Source organism: Nesoenas mayeri (genome assembly GCF_963082525.1).
Source record: "Nesoenas mayeri genome assembly, chromosome: 19".
Classification (NCBI taxonomy): domain Eukaryota; kingdom Metazoa; phylum Chordata; class Aves; order Columbiformes; family Columbidae; genus Nesoenas; species Nesoenas mayeri.
In genome coordinates, this window is record NC_137568.1 from 7,302,580 (window position 1) to 7,324,029 (window position 21,450).

General features: G+C 47.8%; 1 protein-coding gene across 1 annotated transcript; it reads right to left on the minus strand.

Annotated features, from left to right (window-relative positions):
- Nucleotides 1–4,601: 4,601 nt before the first annotated feature.
- Nucleotides 4,602–18,893, minus strand: TEKT3 (tektin 3; the record flags this gene model as incomplete). Its single annotated transcript, XM_080356690.1, has 8 exons — nucleotides 18,790–18,893; nucleotides 11,500–12,108; nucleotides 10,862–10,945; nucleotides 10,167–10,237; nucleotides 9,246–9,389; nucleotides 7,464–7,686; nucleotides 6,597–6,751; nucleotides 4,602–4,818 (listed from the first exon to the last, which is right to left on the minus strand). Exons 2-8 carry the CDS (start codon nucleotides 12,076–12,078, stop codon nucleotides 4,602–4,604), a joined length of 1,473 nt encoding a protein of 490 aa, XP_080212816.1. The 5' UTR covers nucleotides 12,079–12,108; nucleotides 18,790–18,893.
- Between the last annotated feature and the right edge of the window lie 2,557 nt (nucleotides 18,894–21,450).

Here is a 21,450-nt window from a genome sequence, read left to right on the forward strand (position 1 = left end):
AGGGGAACAAAACCACTCTCAAAACAGGCATTTTCAAACTACACAAAACCCCAAACTTTCCTCTTTATGTCTTCTTGCAGATGAACTTGTTTAACCCCAAGACTTTGCTCTGTCATCACAATTTTAGGGACTCGCTTCCTGTTCCCTACCCTGGTGGTTAATACCATTAGCAACGGAGGATTTCAAATGCCAAGGGGAAGGGGCAGAAACCGGCACCGCCACCAGAACAGAACAGGGGAATAAAATCCTGGTTTCAAACAACTGTGCAACTAGGGAAAGAAGCAGAGCAATGTATGTTTTGACTTGCATCTTATGGAGAACCTATAGAGCTCCCCCAAACGACACACATGCATATTTTTATATATGTGTATATATATATATATATATATATATATATATAAATACACATACACAGAAAGAAATAACTATCTAAATAAGCATTTCCAGCTGGCTCTGAGGCAGGGCTGCAGGAGGAATGGGCCTTTCCTCCAGTGTAAAACACCGTTTGGATCAAAATACACTGCAGAATAATGTTTTTTACCTTTTCTGATAAAACTGGTGGAGCGGCTGTTGGAAAAGCCATTCCAAGCACAAGAGAATGGAAGGGGAGACATTGAAATTCAGCAGACTTCTAAAACAAGAGGTCTAATACATCTTGGAGACATTTACTTACTTTTCCTGATGTTTGTTTTCCACCAAACCAAAAAGAATTTATAAAATATTTTAGTCCTGTGTTCATGCCCAAAAAACAACTTCATCCAAGTTTTTACTTTCAAGTCCAAGCCAGTTGTTATCACAGATAGAGTCAGGCTGAAATCACTGGAGAAAGTCCCAGTGGCTTCAATGAAACCAAAATTTACCCACTGACTCCAGAAATCAAAGGAACCAGCTGAACTTCTCAGCTGGGACATGACTCTGTGTCAGAACATACTCAGACTCTATTAGAAATCGCGATTTGTGCTCATCGCCGGCATCCTGCCAGCGTATAAAAGGAGTTAATCTGCTGGGAACACAAGAACCTCCAGAGCATATGGATCTAAACTACCTTTTTGCCAAGGCTGTTGAGTTTTATATATAGTTTTGGCTTCAGCAATCCTGGATCTGGCCCCTTTTTCAGTCTCTTCCAGCATCCCAAGCGTGGCCGCCGATGCTCTGAGCGTGGTGCTGCGGGACACGGCGGATGCTGCGAGTCTGCACGGGCTCGAGGAACGACTGGAACACGGTCATGTGAAACAAATCCATTGGGAGATATTAAATTCAAGGACAGCCCTGTCAGCTCAGGAAGTCTTGGAGATACTAATTGCTGGAAGCTGGGAAAGGAGACTGGGAAAGTATCACAGGGTGCTTGTCTTGTTCTGGTGCTTTTATCTGAGCATCTCTGTCAGAGGCCGAATCTGGGGCTTGCTGGATTCGGTCTGAGCCAGCACAGCCATTCCTATGATCCTACATGGTCCAAATTCCCCTTAACATTCTGACAAAGTTTTCTTTTCATTTTATTCCCATAATAGCAATGAGTTTGTTTTTTTTTTTTTTCTGATCGCTGATGATGTTTTGGGAATTCTCTCCCGTGAAGCATAATCATCCGCATTAGTTACGCAATATATTAACATGTTTTTTGGCAAGCTTTGATTTCACCCAAATTCATATCAGACTCCTCCAGGACATTCAATGAATTTGTTTTTCAAGAACACACAAGCCTCCTTTCCTATTCACTGCTTGATCGACTGGCCTCGACTGGATCCTGGACTGACACAAAGCTTGGCTTGCATGAAGCAACACTGTCCTGGTTTCATCAATTTCTTTTCTTTCCTCCAGTCAGTAAGTAAACGATTAGTTTACAAACCTGTCCCTGCAGGGTTTATGGGAATGATGCAGGAGGGTGGGAATATGGCTGTGGGATGCAAAGGAATTTCCACCAACTAACTTTCTCAGCAACTTGGCTGATAAAGCGAGCAATAAACCAGCAATAAGCAGCAATAAAAGCAGGCATGTCCTTTCCTTAAAGAAAGAAAACATCACATCGGTGCAGAAAGGCAGACGGGAATACTATCTAAGAGTGAATTATGAAAGCAAATCATTGAATGGTACAAAAGCAAATGCATCTTGCACATCAGAAGGAGGAAGGTGGGACAGTTGTTTAATGCACCTGGAATATATCAAAGATAGAGGCTGCAACCCCAAAATAACCACACAGGGATGGAACCGAGCGGCTTTACACACCAGCAGCTCAGTCGTGGAGGCAAAACCATCCCATTACAGGAGACCCTGCCACAAGCCACGTGTCTATTGGAATTTCACCCCAAACCTGCTCCCTAGCGACCCATTGTACAGGAGTTTTGTGGCTCCTGTTGTGGGACGTGCACAGGAAACACTAAGAGAAGGGGGAAGAAAAAAAAGACTCAGACTGAAACACACAGGATTAGATGATCAATGCTTGGGGAGGAGTTTAGAGTATCGGCTACCAGAAGTAACATCAATATTGTCAATTTATGAAAAACTGGCATAGAGAGAATGAAACGCCAAAGAGTCCTGGGAATTCTCCAACGTCTGGGAAATCTGCTGCAGGAAAGCGGAAAGTATTTGTGCATGAAATTAGAGAAGCTGCAACTGAAATTCCTCTGGTCATGGCTCAAACAGAGGAGAGAAACGCATTGCCAATATTGTGTAAAGAAGCACCGGGAGGGGAGGACGGCAGGAGAAAATTTAGAGCAGATATTTGCGACGCAGCGTAAATGCCGTCAATAAGGACAAAGCCTTAAAGGAGTTGGGCTAGTGGGAAAAATGAGTGTTTGGTCTGCTCTGAGAGCAAAATTGGAGAAGATAGGAGCTGACTGTCATCTGTGTGCCCTTGTAGTAAAACAGGGCTTGGATATTTTGCTGTGTGACTCAAGAATGAAGGTGGAAATGAAATTAATGTAAAGCTGTCGCTGATGCCAGGATTTCACTCAAGTTCCTTAAAAACGTTTCAGAAAGGGACTGTGGGTGCCTCCGCTCCCCAGCGCTCAGCGGAGAACAAATTCATGGCGCACATCTCTCCAAAAAAAGAAAATAGGCTGAAAACCTCCCCCCTGGAGCGGGGCTTCAAAACAAGGGAGCAGCCAAAATCCCCAGGGTTTGTGGGGGTGTTTGGTAAAGGAGCATGGAGAGAGTAACAGCACAAAGTAGCACGAAGGTGAGAGAGGATGTGAATAGAAACTGGAGTCCCTGTGAGTTCCGCATTGGGTTGTTTTGGGAAGGGAGATAAGTGGAGAAAGGGAAGGTGCAATGAGTTGGACGGTTTTTCCTGGTTATGGTCCTATCTTCTCTTTAGAAAGGGCAGTTTCTGGCTCCAAGTTATGCACAAAGTAGAGGAAACCTATTTTTAGTGTCCAAGAGAAAAAGCGCTATTAAAGAAAAAGGTTAAAAAGCCAGTTGCTTCCTGCGTAGGGCTGCTGATGTGAAAAGAGATGCTGCCAAGATGCTGAGAGGGGAGAGCGGAGCAGCCACCACCGGGAGCTGCAGGGAGCGCAAACCTGGACCTGTGGGATGGGTCATCTGGGAGTGCGGGACCAGAAAAGATGTTTTTGGCTCCTGAGAACCCCCACGCTGGGCCAGGAGGTCCATGTGCTGGATTCCCAAGGGAGAAGAAGGGACTTGAGTTTTTGCTCCTTTGGGATTTCTTGGTACCTACAGGCTTTAATCTGTGCTCAACTCCACTTAGGTTAAAAGTTCAAGAGTGTCAAAGTGACAAAGTCTAAGGAGATGATCTGCAAAGTGATTTCACACTGAACCTCAGATTGAATAATGATTTATCCCTCTGAAAGCTCAAATACTTGGTAAAGTAAGCCTGATCTACAGCAAGAGAGCAGGTGCCATGGCAGGCAGGGTGCCCAACGTAAGAACTGGCTCATTTCTTTACCTTTGGTGCTTCCACAAACTACATGCAAGAGGTTGAATTAGGAACCAATCCACACTCACCATCATTAAAATCACAGTGTTTTCTTCAACTAGCCTGTAGAAAGTACATCCTCATTTGAAGACCCCAGCACCGACATTTTAGAGGACATTTAAAATTTTTCAAAAGGAAGAAAATTATCTTGAGAATAAAATCTGCTTAAAATGCAGGTTTTTATATTCAGGAACAGAACATACTGCAACGCTTGATGGGATAGTTTGTGTTTCTTCTGCTGGACCATTAAAAATACATTAGGATGTCAACAGCTAATTACTCTGACAACGAGCTTTACTTCCCCTTGTGCTTTTTCCACATCAGACAGACTCCAAAGGAGGAAGACTCAACAGTTTTTCTCCTAAAATCACAGACTGAAAGGGTAGGAATGAATCCCCATGGATGAATTTACTCTTAGTCGCATACAGGAGATTTTCAGCTACTTTCAGGCACACTGTGAAAGAGCAGAAGAAAGAGAAAAAACAAAGGGCAAAAAAACCCTGGTATACCGTGTAATGCACAAAGTGATCATTTAATTTCTACTCACGTTTTTCATCAGGAAGTGAAAGTCTAATAATGTATTTTCAAAGTATCTTAGCAAAAATGGGAATGTATCCTAGCAAAACTGGAAATACCTCCTGCAACAGATAGCCTGAGTTCGGCTAAGCCCAGCCTAAACATAACCCACCAGTCGGGTGGTGCTGGGAAAGGTCTTGCGCATCCCCATGCACTTCTCCTGGTCAATGAAGAGCGAGTTGGCTTTGACAGCCAGGTCGTTCTCCAGAATTGCTTTGATGTGAACCAGCATTTGCAACACGTCCTCAGCGTCTCTCAGCCGCTGCTGATGGCCCTGGATCGTCTCGTCAAGCTCATGGACCTCGTTGACAAGGCTGGAAAACAGCAAAAATTCCCCATTAAGAGCCCCATCATGGGGGTGGGGTGGTGTGTTCCCTCCTGCCCCAACTTGGCCTTTTCTCATAACTCTGCTCAAGCGATAACCACCTGTGGTGGTGATGGATGTGTCTGGTTGTGATGGATGCATCTGGCTCAAAGTGCACTTAGGGGAGACCAATAACAGCACATAGCCAAGGGGTAATTTATGGCAAAGCACACACCAAACCACAGTGCTGGTCAGTCTCCAACTCGAGCCAAATTTGGAAGAAACCAACATTTGCACAGTATGCAAATATGACTATGAGTCCGTCATCATACTCCATAAACAGTGGACAGCCCAGAGCTGGCTGAGCTCTCCTGCATGGCAGCAGGGTGTAAAACAGGATCTCCCTGAGCAAGGACACCTCTCAAGGTTACTCCTCAAGGCTGAGAGATTCCTTATCACATCAGATCTTCGGTAAGTAACAGCACGCTAAACTTTGAAATCTTAGCTAAGTGATCTAAAGGCTTGATTGTGCATATATAATCCTTTAGACATAAACCATTGACCAAGTCTGAGACTAAGTCTGGATCCAGCACTTAGAGAAGTCTGAGAAGGAGTTTAGAACACAAAGGTGCCTTCTCTGAACCTCATGACTCAAGGGAAGGGTCTGACAATTTTGTCTGACCCTGTCCTCTATGCACCAAATAATCAAGTGTATCTCACCATCAAATCTTGTTAAACCACTGTCACATTTCTCACTGAACTTTGTTACCCCACTGTTTTATATCAGTAAAGCATATTGTTGCTTTTCACTTATGAACAAAGTGCATCCCTCTCACTTCATCCATGACATGGGGAGCTTTCCAGCACCCTTGGGCACAGGATTTCCCCCTCCAGCATGCTCGGACTAACTTAGACCCCCCATTTTTGGCAGATGCATGGGAAAGCCTAAGGCAGAGCTCACCCAGACCTCAGCAGGGAGGCAGGGTTAAATTTGCTCTCAGGCTTTGGCAAAGGGCAGCTGTGTCTCCCGGAGCATCTTATGCCACCAAGAAGAGGGACAAGCAGCTGTACATTCCTGTTCCTGCTCGGTTTTGTGGGTTTTTTTTCATCCTCCTGGAGCTGCCTGTGCAGAGGGGTCCTCCTCACACCCAGGGGTGCACACACAGCAAAACAGGACAGCTGGGAGAGGCTAAAAGTGAATGTGGAACAAGTGGAGGATGGAAAAAAAATCAGCATGTGAGATGCTAAACAGGCTCTGGGGCTGGATTTAAATTGCTTTTTAAAGGCCTCGTGTGGAGTCATGCTCAGAGGGCTCCCAGGAGGATGTGTGAGATTTGGGGTGCAGGGTACTCAGCCTGCTTCTCCCATCCCAAAGAGCTCACTGTGTCCTCAAAAGGATATCCAGTGTCCCCAGGGGAGGGGACAACAGCCCTTACTACTTCTCCCTTTCTTGCAGTTACCCAAAAGGAAGGAGCTAAGTGCTCCCAACACAAGATTAAAGGACTTATCCTTCAAAACTGAGCATATCCAACCACTGGGAAGCAGGCAGAAGGGAGAATGAGGTTTACCCAAGCAGGAAAAATCCAGCTGCTCAAGGGGCACAGCAGCTTCCATGGGTGCAGAGCTCTCCCAGCACCCAAAGGCTGCAATACCTGCTCATTACTTTTGATTACATGACTGCACTTATGGAAGGACTATTTAGGGGACTATTTAGCATCCAGTGATGCTCCCAAGTGGCACCACCAGTGACTCCTCAAGGGCCTCGCAGACCCCGCGCTCCTGCCTTACCGGATCTGGGGAGGGTCCCGGCACAGCTCCACATCTGGTCTCCGTGTCCGCTCATCCAGCCGGGTCTGAGCCACCTTTAACGGAGGCTCTTTGTCCCTAATGGCTTTTCGGAGGGCTTCTATGTTCATCTCCATCTCGAAAATTTCCTTCAGCGTCTGGTGTGAAAAAGAAACACAGGCATAAATTAAAAAATACATACTAAAGTGACCACATAATTTCCCTGTTTTCCTATCTGTCTGAAGAAAAAAACAGGTTCAGATAAGCAGAGCCTGGGCTCAGACCACTGTCACTCAGTCACACATTGAGGCACAGATCCAGCAGCAATTTCTCTTCAGGGAAAAGCTTCTCTTTGCTGTTGCTGTCACATCAGAGGAGGTTTGGGAGCAGCGATGGATCTATTGAATTACCAGCTTCCCAAAACTACTGCTTGCAGGAACTGATCATCCATCAATGGCAACTAATAGAGGAAAGGTTTTTAATAGATCCTCATTGCAGGATGTGGCATCTGCCTGCAATGCTGCAAGCTCAGGCTGCACTCAGTTAACAAATCACGGATTCGTTTTGGTTGGAAAAGATCCTCAAGATTATCAAGTCCAACTCTTACTCAACCCTGGCACTGCCCCATGTCCCTGAGAGCCTCATCTCCATCTGTCAAACCCCTCCAGGGACGGTAACTCCAGCACTGCCCTGGGCAGCCTGTTCCAATGCCCCACAGCCCTTTGGGGAAGACATTGTTCCCAAGATCCAACCTCAACCTCCCCTAGTACAACTCGAGGCCGTTTCCTCTCATCCTATGGCTTGTTCCTTGGGAGAAGAGATCAACACCCTCCATGCTACAACCTCCTTTCAGGTAAGCTCTATAACTACCTTAGCCAGGTGGGTCTGAAGCTTGTTCTTGGCATCGGCTATCTCGGCGATGCGGTTGGTAAAGGCAACGTTCACCGTGTTGAACTGGCTCCACATCTCGTTGGCCGTCACCACCAGCAGGTTCTCGATGTCATCCCGCAGCTTGGCCGAGGCCGCCCGTTCGCTCTGGGAGCGGAGGATGTTGTCATCTGTGAATTTGGCCCATGACTCCGGCACCGAAATTCTGCAGGGGGAAAAGGAGAGTCCCCCGGTAAGCCTGTGCTGCTGAAGCTAGAGGCGTATGAACCCTGCCAGGATCAGCATGGATTAAACGTAGGCTAAATGCAGCCTTTCTGTACTTAAAAGGGGCCGATAAAGAAAAATGGGCAGAGAGTTTTTAGCAGGGCCTGTTGCAATAGGGCAAGGGGTGATGGTTTTAAACTAAAGGAGGGAGATTCAGGCTGGACATGAGGAAGAATCTGTTGGCCCTGAGGGTGGTGAGAGCCTGGCCCAGGTTGGCCAGAGAGGTGGTGGATGAACCATCCCTGAGGACACCCCAGGCCAGGCTGGACGGGGCTCTGAGCAACCTGAGCTGGTGCAGATGTCCCTGCTCATGGCAGGGGGGGCACTGGGGGAGCTGGGAAGGTCCCTTCAACCCAAACTGTTCTGTGATTCTGTGATTCTAAATCCTACGTTCTTAATTTGACCACATGCATGGAAGTGAAACATCTGGACACCATTTGGTCAATAACGCTTATCAAATGATGACATGTTCATGAAGACAACTGTCATACTTAGGAAAGCTCAGACAAACAAAAGGTTTCCCCAGAAAAATGGAGATTTTAATCAGACCCCATATTTACATGTTGGAAGCATTTAAGTGCCAAGTGATTCACAGCCTCACGACAAGGTACAGATTGCAGTCAATTTGTTTTGCTCATAACTTATCCTACTTTCATACTCAAATGAATGAGCATTCGATAATGTTTGATTCCCTGTGTGTGCATTCAGGATGAAGTTCACGCCTATGCAATAGTCCAGAACAAGGTCAACAAAAGCCTTAAATACCACATAAGCTCCATTTAAAACATGCTGATCCTTGGCACATTTTACCCCCCTCTAAATTTTAGTGTCAGTCCTTTGCAATTCGTTTGCCTGTCTAAATGTGTTTGAGCTCTACTGTGAATAATTATTCTTACATTAGAAAAACTGAATCAGTCTATCCCCCCATAAACTGCATGCATCTGATTTATTCCCTCAGCCCTTTGCCACTTGGGGCACATCTCTGCGAGTGCTGGTTTAGGTCACCATTCATTTACTGCAGAGCCAAAGTCGAATCCCGGGCACCCAAAAGCAGCTGAACTCTATCCCGGGACCATGCTCTCTATTTCTTTATCTTCTGTGTCATTTCGGCTCCCTGCCAGGCTCTCTCCATGCTGGGGCAAACCCCCCAGACCTTACATCAACGAAGAGCACTCGGGCAAGCACTGACACATCTTTGAAAATATGCATAAACTTAATGAGCTGTGCAGAGGTGCTGAACTGAATCCATTTGCAGGCTGATCTCTGAAACTGTATATAATGTTTAACTAAGTGGGACTCGCTCTTGCTCTCTGGATGTCAGGCATCCAGCTGGAAGCAAAGGGTTGTGCTCCCTTTCTGGCAAGCAGAGAGAAATGGCCCTTCCAAGGTGGGTGTCTCCAGGTGGCTGGATGTGCCCTGCAGAGACACGTGCCTTTAGAGAGGGCCGGGACAACCAGCTCCTGCCAGGGAGAGGGACCAAGCATCCCGGCGTGCACTCACGTGGCATCGAACCGCTCCACCCCTCGGTAGTAGCTGATGCCGTCGGAGCTGTTCCTCAGGTGGTGGCACTTGTCATCGATGCGGTGGGCCGTCTGCTTGTTGGCCAGGTCCTTCTCCACCTCGTGCTGGGCCGCCCTGTTGGACCTTCAACACACAGAGAGCAGCTGTCACTGGAGATATGCGGGTGGGACAGTTCCCTCCTCATCGCACATCCCTGCAGCTCCCAGCTGGGCAGTGATGTGCTCCCACGAGCATCGCTGCCCAGTTCCCATGCAGCCTGCATGGGTTTTATGCGTGTGGGTTGTGGGTAGAGGTTGGGATCTGGTGGGGGGTCACACTGCTCTGTGAGACCCGTCCCCTGCAGTGCTGGCCCAGCTCTGGGTCCTCAGCACAGGACACATACGGACCTGCTGGAGAGGGGCCAGAGGAGCCACAGGAATGATCTGAGGCTGGAACAGCTCTGCTGGGAGGACAGGCTGAGAGAGCTGGGGGGTTCAGCTGGAGAAGAGAAGCTGCAGGGAGACCTTATTGTGGCCTTTATGGACTTAAAAGGGGCTTGTAAAAAAGATGGGGACAGACTTTGGAGCATGGCCTGTTGCAATAGGACAAGGGGTGATGGTTTTAAACTAAAGGAGGGAGATTCAGGCTGGACATGAGGAAGAAATTGTTGTCCCTGAGGGTGGTGAGAGCCTGGCCCAGGTTGGCCAGAGAGGTGGTGGATGAACCATCCCTGGAGACATCCCAGGCCAGGCTGGACGGGGCTCTGAGCAACCTGAGCTGGTGAAGATGTCCCTGCTCATGGCAGGGGGGCACTTGGGGAGCTTTGAAGTTCCCTTCCAACCCAAACCATTCTGTGACTCTCTGATTCCAGCTGCAAATGCACGTCAGCCCTGCAGCAAGAGATAAGCAGCTCCTCCTTACGCCAGCTGGGCTTTCGCCCTGTCCAGGTACCGCTGCATCCTCTCCTGGCAGGACCTGATGACATCGACTTCCTGGGCAAAGGCAAAGCACAACCCCATCAGTGTCCACACTCAACAGTCCTGGTCACACGTGTCCCCTCAGACCTCTGCAACCCTGCATGCAGCCAGAACTCGCCTGCCTGTCCTTCTGCCCAAAGCAAACAGGCAGGGAGGGGAGAAGGTGCTCCCCAACCCCAGCACACTTGGCAGCTGAGTCTGACCCAGCTCTCAGCTCTCTTGACTCCACCACAAATCCATCACGTTTGTGAAGCCCCAGCTGCTGGAAGCAGGTGATTAGTGCTCCAAAAAAGATGAGGTTCTCAGGCACAAGGGTTAGTGCCAGGGGTGGGTTAATGGCTGGACTTGATCTTGAGGGTCTTTTCCAACCAAAATGATTCGATGTTTCTAGGATATGCTACACAAAGTCACAGCTGATTTTCAGCTATTCCTTCCTCTCTTAGGGCAAGTCTCACCCACAACACACGGACATGCTGCTACTGGGGGAACAACATCCTCAGCCCAGCAGGTTTTGGGGGTTTGAAGAGTTGCACACCTCACCAGCACTGAAAAGCCAGTTAGGGAACAATGCTGCAAAACCTGTTTAGGGCAGCTTAGGTAAAAATACTTTTAACACATGATCCGAGCTGCCAAACTTACTGTGAAGAGCTGTTTCTCCACCTCGTCGTGGACTAAATCGACGCCCATCCTCTTCTCCCGGTGAAGCAAGCACTCCTGAGCGACCTGTTGTGGACATGCCATCAGTGCTGGCTTCAGGGACAGCGTTCCCTATAGGGACAGTCCCCATCTCAAGTCATGTAAGAAAAGAAATTATAGGTGGGCATGGAGATGGCAGCAGGGGGGAAAAGTGCCCTTGGCAGCTAATTTAGCTGACAACGAGCAGCTGAGCTGCAGCATCAGCATTAAATGAACATGAGGGAGCACACGTGTCCCTGGTGTGACCAGAGCTGAACGCAGGAACCTGTGTCAGCCTTGACGCTGACCCTGCCAGAGCCCTGTAGTAAGACAAGGGCTTTTGTCTCCCAAACACGGATTTTGGATATACCGCTTATAAAAATATTTGGTTAAGCAAATACTGTTCCGATGCGCTCAGCATGTGCTGATAGGGGATGCAGCAGATGGCAAGGGGTTTGTTTATTACTAACTTAACTAATGGTCTCTTAATAAAAACTTTCTAGACGTTATGGAGCTGCAATGAAACTTAATGAGACGTTTGAACAGCTGCAGATGTTCCAGCAGGAGGGTTCAGTTTGCAGCCCCCTGGACACGGTCCTTACCTGGAGCGGGGCCTCCGTCTCGGCCAAGGCTCTCTCCAGTCGTTTCTTGACGTCGGTGAGCGCGTTGGTCTCCCCGATCATCTCATCCAGCTCATGGCGGAGCTCCGATTTCCAAAATTCAATATAATTGACACGTTCTCCCAGGTTTTTGGTGCTTTCTCCTTGCGTTTTCTTTGTCTGCTGATATTTATCCTGAATCAGGCGGGTGGTATCGACTCTCAGACATTCCGCGTTGCGTCGGGACGTCTCCGAGTCTTTGTAGTTGGTCAGGTTGGACCTGTACCAGTCATCGGGGGTGTACCGGGTAAAGAGGGTGTTTCTGTTGGAAACGAAAGGAAGCGTCTTGCTGGGGGGTTGCCCCTGGGAGCTCTTGGAGAAGGGAGCCAAAGTTGGGTTGATGGCAGCTGTTTTATAGTAAGATTTGGGGATCCAGGGGAGGCTGAAGCTCTGAGGCAAGGGGTAGTAAGGAAAGCGGTTCTTGTAGCTTGAAGCCATGGTGCTGATGGCAGGCAGGAACTTGGAAGGTGTTGATCTTGGATGGGCAAATGTCGATGATAAGGGAGAGCCGACCAGCTCCATTTTGGAATGCTGCTATTTCAGGGACGTGTCCTGCATAAAGGAAACAGAAGACAACCTCGCTCAGGGAGCTTCTGCACTTGTGTTCTTCTTACAGCAACACATGCAACTTCTAACACAGAGAGCGACACACGCGGCACCCACACAGCGCTGTGCAAGCCCAGAACTCTTGAAAGCAAATCCCTCCTGACAGCATCCCAAGCATTTGTGTATAAAAGGATTTGACTTTGTTGTTAGTATCTAGCGTAAGGTCTTGAAATGTGGAGAAAAACAAATCATGGCTGCTAAGGAGAATGACAGATATTACGCCTTCATTTTCCTTCATTCTGTCAATCCAGTGAAACTAGTTGCTGATTCTCTGCTGTTCATTTGTTTCTTTTGGGTGGCGTATCTGCTGATCTTATAGTACCCCAGATGTAATTTTCTCTTTCAGAGTTCCATTACCAGCCCTGATAGCTTTGGACACACAGCTGCTACCAATCCAGCGTGATTTTGGAGTGAGGGATTCCATCCTTATCAGGTCTATCTTCACTTGCATCAAATGCTCAAGTGAAGGAGTGAGAAGTCTGTTGGTGAGCTGAACTTTGCAGGACTACATCCAAATTTGACCCCCCCCCCATTTATTTTAGCCTCAAAAGAACAGCCACCTCTTGACTTGCAAAGGAAGAAAAAAGTCTATGGCTTACTTGACGTAAAATAAATGTGTTTTGAAAGGAGATATCCCACAGAATCTTTTTATAGTGGCTTATAAACACCAGCCTTGTAGTAACCCTGGGAGGAATGGCCACACTGGAAGATTTTGCCACCAGTAACTGCATAAGGCACTGTGGGTGCTATTGCTCTTTCCGGATTGAGGTTATCAACCGTTATCAGAAATATAATGCAGACGGCCACGGGATGTACCTAACACACCTAATCTGAGGACAAACCCTCAGGGTATGTTGTGCTCAGTATGAAGCTTTTGTGTGGTTACAGGTGTCACCCATTGGCAGAACAAGCCCCTGTGGCCATTCCTCCCCTGACACCATCCTGTCCCCACTGCTCCCAGCCTTGCCCACAGCCCTAGGGGACAGAGGACACGGGTGGGATACAACAAGATCCCTGGATGGAAGTGGGGTTTGACACAAAGCATGTGCTAAATCACATTTGTTACAGCACAAAATCAACTTTCTTCCTTTAAAAAGGGGATGCTTGCATGAAATAAACTCACTTTTATTCTAGAACAAAGCATCCACACAAGCAACCAGGTGAATAGAAGTTTAATTGCTCCTCCTGGGCTACCCTGATCAATTTGCGTGTGCAGGCGAGCTCAAAGAGGCTGGCTTAGTTTTTGAATCATAAAAACCATTGGGAAAGGAAGTTTCTTTCATTTCAGTCACAACAAGGAACGCCTCTCTCCACACAAGGGCAGGACCAAAGAGTCACGGTTCCCTCCTGAAAAGCTTAAAAGGCGATAGACGGATGACATGACAGATGCCCACAGTACATTGACTTTCCTGGAGCCGTGCCCGTTCACATCAGGTGATGAGCAGACAACACGACTCATTAAATCGCACATTTTCCAACATCTAGCTACGGAGACAGGTGATTTAAGAGACTGTTTACATCACTGGTGCCTGTATTCATGCATTCAGATGAACAGTGTCTCAAAATGCAGCTATTAAATAAGTGAACGGCAAATACAGGAGAATCACAGGTCCTTTAGCTCAGGCAAAATGGAAAAAAATAGGGATGAGTCAGAGGGGAAAAGTGCACAGCCTGCAGCTGGGAAACGACTGAACTTTGAATGCTGTATTTTTCAAGCCTTGCCCAATTTTGGCCGTGCTGGCACAGGCTGCCCCAGTACCTGACTTGGGAGCAGCAGCGCTGGGGGAACCAAGTGTGTGGGACGGGCAGCAGGAAAATCACACCCTCATATTTAGCAAAAAAAATAATAATAAAAGAAAGAACTTTAATAAACACGACCCTCTGAGCCAGTTTGGCAGAACCCAGGACGAAATGTCTGCGCTCAGGTCCAACAAAAACCACTGTGTGTGCCGGTTCCCACAAACCAGTCGCTTCAGCCATTTTGTGCCTGTTAGGGATAAATGCATTTTCCTGAGCTCCCAGCTGCTTATTTATACCAGTGTCATCCTGCGGTGACACTTTCTACCACATACCAGGAGTCACTGACCACCTAGTTTGGGGGACATCTGGATGACATGAGACATTGTGAGGGATTAGGAGAAATGCCTGCTTTTTCAGTCCTCCTCTCCCAGTTAAAGCACACGCTCGCCCTTGGCTGCCTGGGTGTGGGGTATGCTCTGGGGTTCCGGGGGTGCCCGGCGGGGCTGATACTCACCGCTGTGCTGTTGGGCTTGGTGGCAGCTGTGCCAGGCGCTGCAGCATCTGCAGGCAGTGACACAGGACCAGGGAGCGTTGTCACGGGCACAGGTTGCTCAGTGACCAGGTTCTGCCCAGGCAGCTCCCTGCAGGCTCTATGACAACGTGATGCAGCTCAGTGCTCTCCATGGGCAACCCAGTGACACCCTTGGGCAAGCAAATACCTTCATGTGGCTTCCTAGTTCCTGCCCTGCACAACCTGCTGCCCTTACTGGGCAAATTTCAGTGCTGAAATAGGGCTGAAAAGAAAGATGGGGACAGACTTTGGAGCAGGGCCTGTTGCGATAGAATAAGGGGTGATGATTTTAAGCCAAAGGAGGGAGATTCAGGCTGGACATGAGGAAGAAATTGTTGGCCCTGAGGATGGTGAGAGCCTGGCCCAGGTTGGCCAGAGAGGTGGTGGATGAACCATCCCTGGAGACATCCCAGGCCAGGCTGGACGGGGCTCTGAGCAACCTGAGCTGGTGGAGATGTCCCTGCTCATGGCAGGGGGGGCACTGGGGGAGCTGGGAAGGTCCCTTCAACCCAAATCATTCTGTGATTCTCACTCGGTGCAGTTATTAGGCAACCTGGTGTCCTTGGTGGGCAACTCAATGCCACCCTTGGTGGGCAACCCAGGGCCACCCCAGGCAACCCGGTGCAGCCTCTTGGCAACTTACTGCCTTCACTGGGGAACTTGATCCAACCCCTGGGCAATCCCCAGTGCAGCCCTTGGGCATTTTAGTGCCACCCATGGGAAAACCAGTGCTTCTGACAGGCAAACCAGTGTCCTCACTGGGTAACACAGTGCCAGCACTGGTACTCCCCGGCCAGCCTATGGCCAAGTGGTGGCATTGCTGGGGACGAGGGTCACACCAGGGTGGGGGTGCTGGCATGGTGAGGAGATGCACGATGTCCCCAGCAGCCTCAGCACAGCCTCATGCAGCACCAGTCCCCCGTGACAGGGGGAACGTTTGCTGGGAGAGGGCCCTTCCCTGGTTATCTCAGGCTTTAGCCTGAGAAAAGGCACTGAAAGAGGAGGAGCCCGTGGTGGTAGCACAGCTGCTCCTGTTAACCCAAGAGGGTTTCTCTCCAGCTTTTGAAAACACCCACCAGATCTGCTGGGAGCACCTCTGTGTCCCACGTTATCCAGAGGAAACATTTTTTCCTTTGCTATATTTTACTGCTTTAGCTTAACTGTGAGCTACGTGGATGGCTCATCAAAAGCTCAGGCTGATACATCTATTTTCTCACAGCCTTTTCCAGATTCCTCTAATTTTCCCAGTTACTAGACCTGAGACCGTACCCAAATGTTTTACAGCATCTCGTGAGCGCCGTGACACCCTGGCCCACCGCTCCCGCTTTCCGTGCACCCACACGCATGGAGCTGAGCTCCACTGCCAAAGATCTGACATAAAAAATAACTCAAACTGTTTCATGTATACAAAGCTTAGCACGCTTCAATTTCACTTTAAACACACATCTTTGCGTTAGCCGGGTGAGGAATCAACTTAATCAAACTGAAATAAAAGGTTCAGTTCACAAGTTGCTTTTCTATAGCTAAACCAGATAAAATATAGCTAAAGCAAATAAAATAATAAATGATTTCTGCGGTAGGACACACAGACACCCTCGGAGCAGCCCTGCTCTGATCCTCCATCAATTCCCACTCCCACTCCCCGCCCGGAGCTAATTTTGTTCAGATGAATCACTGCACAATGAGGGACACCACTAATTGTTGTAGGCAACCACACGGCTTTTGAAGTATTGGCTAAATTAAGCAACAATAATTAGATAATACTGTAAATGGCCCATGGAAGTTCTGCAAAGGAGACAGACAGGGACATTCTGGGGAAGGACCGCGATGCAGAGGGACATCAAAATGGATGAAGTTTGGTCCCGCCATAGCCTCTGGAGTGGCTTTTCAAGCAAAGGGCTAATAAATGTACCTAAAAGCTACGAAGATGAGGAGAACTGGCACAGGTGAAACAGTCAAATTCACAAACTAAGTGACTCTCAAGCAAGAAGTTATCAGCTGCTCACAATAAGTGGTGCTCAGATACCCCATGCGCTGGGTACCACACCAAACTGTGTATACTACTTACATCACTTCCATTTATTTGAGTAATTAAACTGTGTCCCTTAACTGTGACTGCAACCGCAACAGCAGCAAATTCACTAAAATTACGAAGCTACCAGTCCTGGTTTTGGTGGGGCACGTCCAGTTTTGATGGACACGTGAGAACATAGTTTGTCCCAAAGACTCAACCATTTTAGCCTGGAACCAAAAAAGAAAAACAAGGGTAAAAACATGAGGCTGATGTCAAACAGAGGTGCCAATTTTCAGCATATTGGCCCGGGTTTGTCTAGTTGACCAAACTGGAATTTCAAGGGATACATTTAGACACCTAAGTACAAAATCTACTGCCAAAAACTGTCAGTCTTTCTGTCACAGCTCTACGTTCTCACTGTCTATTAATACAGCACTACGCTGGCTCATAAGCTGCCCTTCTGAAAATACCCAGATCCAGATCTTTTATAGCATCCGTCATGAGTCTACATGTACCCATAGCACTGCCAGGTCCCACTTTTACATCGCTTTTGAATATTCCTCCCTGTCCTATAAGCACCGTACCTGCCTGAAAGGGATCAATTGTCTACTCAACAGCAGAATAATTTTCAAAAGTCACATTAATTCATGGAGCATTAAAAAAAATTAAACCATGTGTGTGCATCTCATGCTGTCACGCTGAAGGACAAGCATTCTCATGGGCCGTGCTTGCATAAGCTTGAAGATTTTAGCTATTTATGAAACCAAGGATGGTTTTTAGAGACGAGCTGCATGTGCGGCTACAGCCACTACAGTCCTGCAGCTGGTTCCATCTGGCCAGGAAACACGAGATTTCCAGAGTTTTACTGGGTTTCCCATGTCCTGGTGAAAATTATGAGTTGACCATAAAACACAGAGGGCCAAGGATGCTGGAGATGAAGCCTGGGCTGCTTTGATCTCTGCATGTGGCCAGCGGAAAAAGAAGGTTATGGCCACCACTGAGCCCCCAGTGCCACACCAGAGTCTAGGACTGACAGGAGAAGGGCTGGGGGGTTGGACACCCAGCCCAGAGAAGAAGAAGAGGAGGTTGAGCAGGTTGGCGAGGAGAAAGAACCAGTTTTAGACATGGCCGGCCACTGGACACCAGCTAGGGTTCCCCATTCCTCTGCCAACAACCCCTCAAAGAGCTTGTGTCCTTTTTCCATGGTTGGAGAAGCTCAAGTGCTGCTTCCTCCACAGCCCCATGCAGCACCTGGAAGTGCCACCATCCTGCTGGTAAGACTTTGTCAAAAATCCACCTCCTCAGTCTGCTGCAGGCACATCTCTGCACTCTGCAGATGGACAGCTGAGTCCCAGCAGGGCAAATATCCACCTACAGAATCACAGAATGGTTTGTGTTAAAGGGATCATCCCAGCTCCTCCAGTGCCACTCCTGCCATGAGCAGGGACATCTTCATCAGCTCAGGTTGCTCAGAGCCCCATCCAGCCTGGCCTGGGATGTCTCCAGGGATGGTTCATCCACCACCTCTATGGCCAACCTGGGACAGTAATTTACCACCAAATTTGACAATGACAAATTCAAATTTGTGGTTAGTTCCAGCTCATTTGAGTCACTTCTTCAGTATCCTTAAATGGCTGCAAAAATGCAGTCCACCAACAGGTTGCCCCAGCAGGACCTGACTCCTCTCCCTTGCCCTGGTTTAAGGTGCGGTGGCCTCTGAGATGTCCATGAGCCTGTACTGGAGTAAATACAGCACAAGATAGGGAAGAATCAGCCCCCAATTTATCCTGCAATGCAACCGGGACTGTCTACACGTGTTGGCAAAGTCTTGAGAAACCTCCTCTTGCCGTCAGCACATCAGTGTGTGCAGTCCCGTCCTGCACCCAGTTCTGACACACGAGCTATTCATAGAAAAACTGTTAAAAATGTGAGTTACGAAACCTTTTCCTTTCTCTGAGGTGGAGTGTGTGTTGTCTATATTCTATTGCCCTGAAAGGGGCATGAGCAACAGCCCAAATATTTTGCACAAATCAGTGACAGTTACCTCAGTAAATCATTCCTTATCCATGTGATTCATGTGCCTTTTTTTTTTTTAATGTTCTTGAGGGGGTTGGAGATTGTTTTCCCAGAACCTGCGTTTTCTGCCAAAGTTCACATCTCTTTTTCCACCCTGATTTTTCTATCAATAAGCACAACAGCAAGCAGACAAGGGCAGGCTGCAGTGAGGGGAGGCAAATTCTCAAAGGCACTGGCAGAATGATGACACAAATGCCATTTTACACTGACATGCCTCTGTTCTTACCTAAAATTATCCTGGAGCCCAGGATGCTCAGGAACTACATGTGACATGTTATAGGAGCCCACTTCCTCCAGTTTGGCCCATGGGCAGCATGCTGAATGGGAGTCACCTCACTGAAGTTTAGACATTGCAACCTAAAATAATTTTCCTTTACAATCAGTAGGAAGAATAAGCCTCTCCAGAGGCCATTATCTGAGCTATCGTGTTTTTAGGATTAGGCAAATGGTGCAAGAGAAGGTGCATTTTCTTTGTGTCCCTCAAGAGATGCACAGGGCGGTACGTAGAGTTGGACGTCTAATGGACCCAGGACTCCCTCAAAAAACACTCTTAGTCCTTCAGCAAGGCCAGATCTTCTGAAAATCTACCCTTGAAGTTCAAGTTTCCAAAGATATCAAGCACAAAAAATTGCCTCTAGACTCAGGTGCTCTTCACCTCCAAACATGCAGCTCTTAACAAAGAGAGAAACAAATAAAGAGATCAAAAAGTAGACTGGCAGCTGAATTATTCAGTCTAACCATAGTAGCATTTGATTGAGCTTTCCAAACAATTAATGTGGCATGAATAAATCATTACAAATCCCTCCGTGAGCTCTGGTGATGAGTCACAACCACCAAACCACAGATGCTCAGGCTGCTCATCCACAAGGTTAAGACACAGATAACTCACGTAATCGCAGCAATAGTGATCTCAGAAAATGTAATAATTTACTGGTGATGGTCTCAGCAGTGCCCAAGGAACTACTGGAAATAAAAAGCGGTGATTTTGGGAAGAGCCTCCCTGCAGCCACTTCAACACAAAGTTTCTCTCTTTTGGATTTTTCTCTCTGCATTGGCCCCACCACAAAGTCCAAGGCTGTGGGGAAGATGTGCTTTAAATTGCATCCAACAAGCAAAGGCATTGCTCACACCGTGAAATTCAATTAACTACACAAACAGGCGTACAAGCAAGTAGGAGACAGCCCTGTGCACACCCACAGATCCACAGTCATATAAAAGGTCTAGACATCAGCATGAAAAAAAGCCGAATATGTGCCCGGAGCAGAGAACACAGAGCATCCCACCACAGCTCTGCCTCCCCAGGACCCACCAGGAGCCTGATGGGGGTTTTATTCTTCCAGCCAAGTTCACACCAGGTCACATTTTGGGATTATCTCCTTAGTACACAGAAAAGGCCTTAGGAAACTGTCCCCAGCAAGTTTTCCCTCACATGTCCCATCTTGCTGTAGCCTTTGATTAATCAAAGGTCCAACCTTCCAGCCACCCCAGGGGCCAACTTCTTCCCAAAGCAAAAACCATTCAGGACTGACAGCAGCATGGACCGATAACTGATGGAGAGGGAAAAAGGGAAATGAAACTAGCTTCTCTATATTCGCCTTGAAATATCCCACCCGCAAAAGCATTTAACCATGTGCTGTTTATTAACATCACAACCGGCCCCATTATTTCAGTGCAATTTAAACACAAAACTGTGCCCCGGCATCTGAGATCTGCTGAGTAGAAATAGATGGCTCCCGTGATTGATGCTCCGCACATGCTTTTGTGCTTAGCTGAAGTGAGTTATTGGTGGCCTCTCCATGCTCGTATACACTCCTGATTGCCGAGCCAGATGTGAAAGCAATTAGCACAATGGGAAGACTGTCTTTAAGTCCGTGGGGCTTTTTATAGGTTCGTGTTTATTTTTGGACCTACTTTCTTGAGGTGAATTTTGGCAGGCCGCTCAAGGACTGGTTTATGTCATGACTGGCTATTGTTTAAAGTTTTTTATTGCTTTGGCAAGGGCTTGAGTTGGAAAGGGGAGGGGAGAGTCACTGTGTTTTTTTTCTTCTGTCATCATATTCAGGCTACTATTTCAGACAGCAAAAGGATCACAAAGTCTGTGGAGCCGATAGGAACGACCTCAGCTTCTGCTCCTCAGGAAATAGCAAGGGCTGAATGCAGTCCTGTTGTGGAAGTGCCCAGAAAGCTTGTCTGGAAAAAAAAAAAACAATAGCCTTCATGGAAATTTGTCTTAAAAGAAAAGAGAAAAAATGCTCTCCTTTTCAGCTCCCCTTGCAGCACTGCCAGGGTGCTCTTTCCATGGTCATATAAACACTGTTGTCTGTGGCAGTGAGCACGAGCCCTCGCTGGCCTTTCATAGAATCACAGAATTATTTTGGTTTGAAAAGACCCTCAGGATCATCAAGTCCAACCATAACCCACCCCTGGCACGGACCCATGTCCCTAAGAGCCTCATCTCCAGTCTGTCCAACCCTCTAGGGACGGTGACTCCAGCATTGCCCTGGGCAGCCTGTTCCAATGCCCGACAGCCCTTTGGGGAAGAAATTGTTCCCCAGATCCAACCTCAACCTCCCCTGGCACAACTTGAGGCCGTTTCCTCTGCTCCTGGCGCTTGTTCCTGGGGAGCAGAGCCCGACCCCCCTGGCTCCAAGCTCCTTTCAGGCAGTTCAGAGATCAGAAGGTCTCCCCTCAGCCTCTCTCTCCAGTATCCACATTTCAGTATCACTCCAGATATTATCTAACTCCAGACAAAATTCCTTTTATCAGATTTAGCCACTGAGAGCTCTGACAAGCATAAAGTGCATATATTTAAGAGCCATTTCGATATGTGATATGAAATACTCCGACCACATCTAGTTGCTGGATAAGACAACAAAGCAGCCTAACT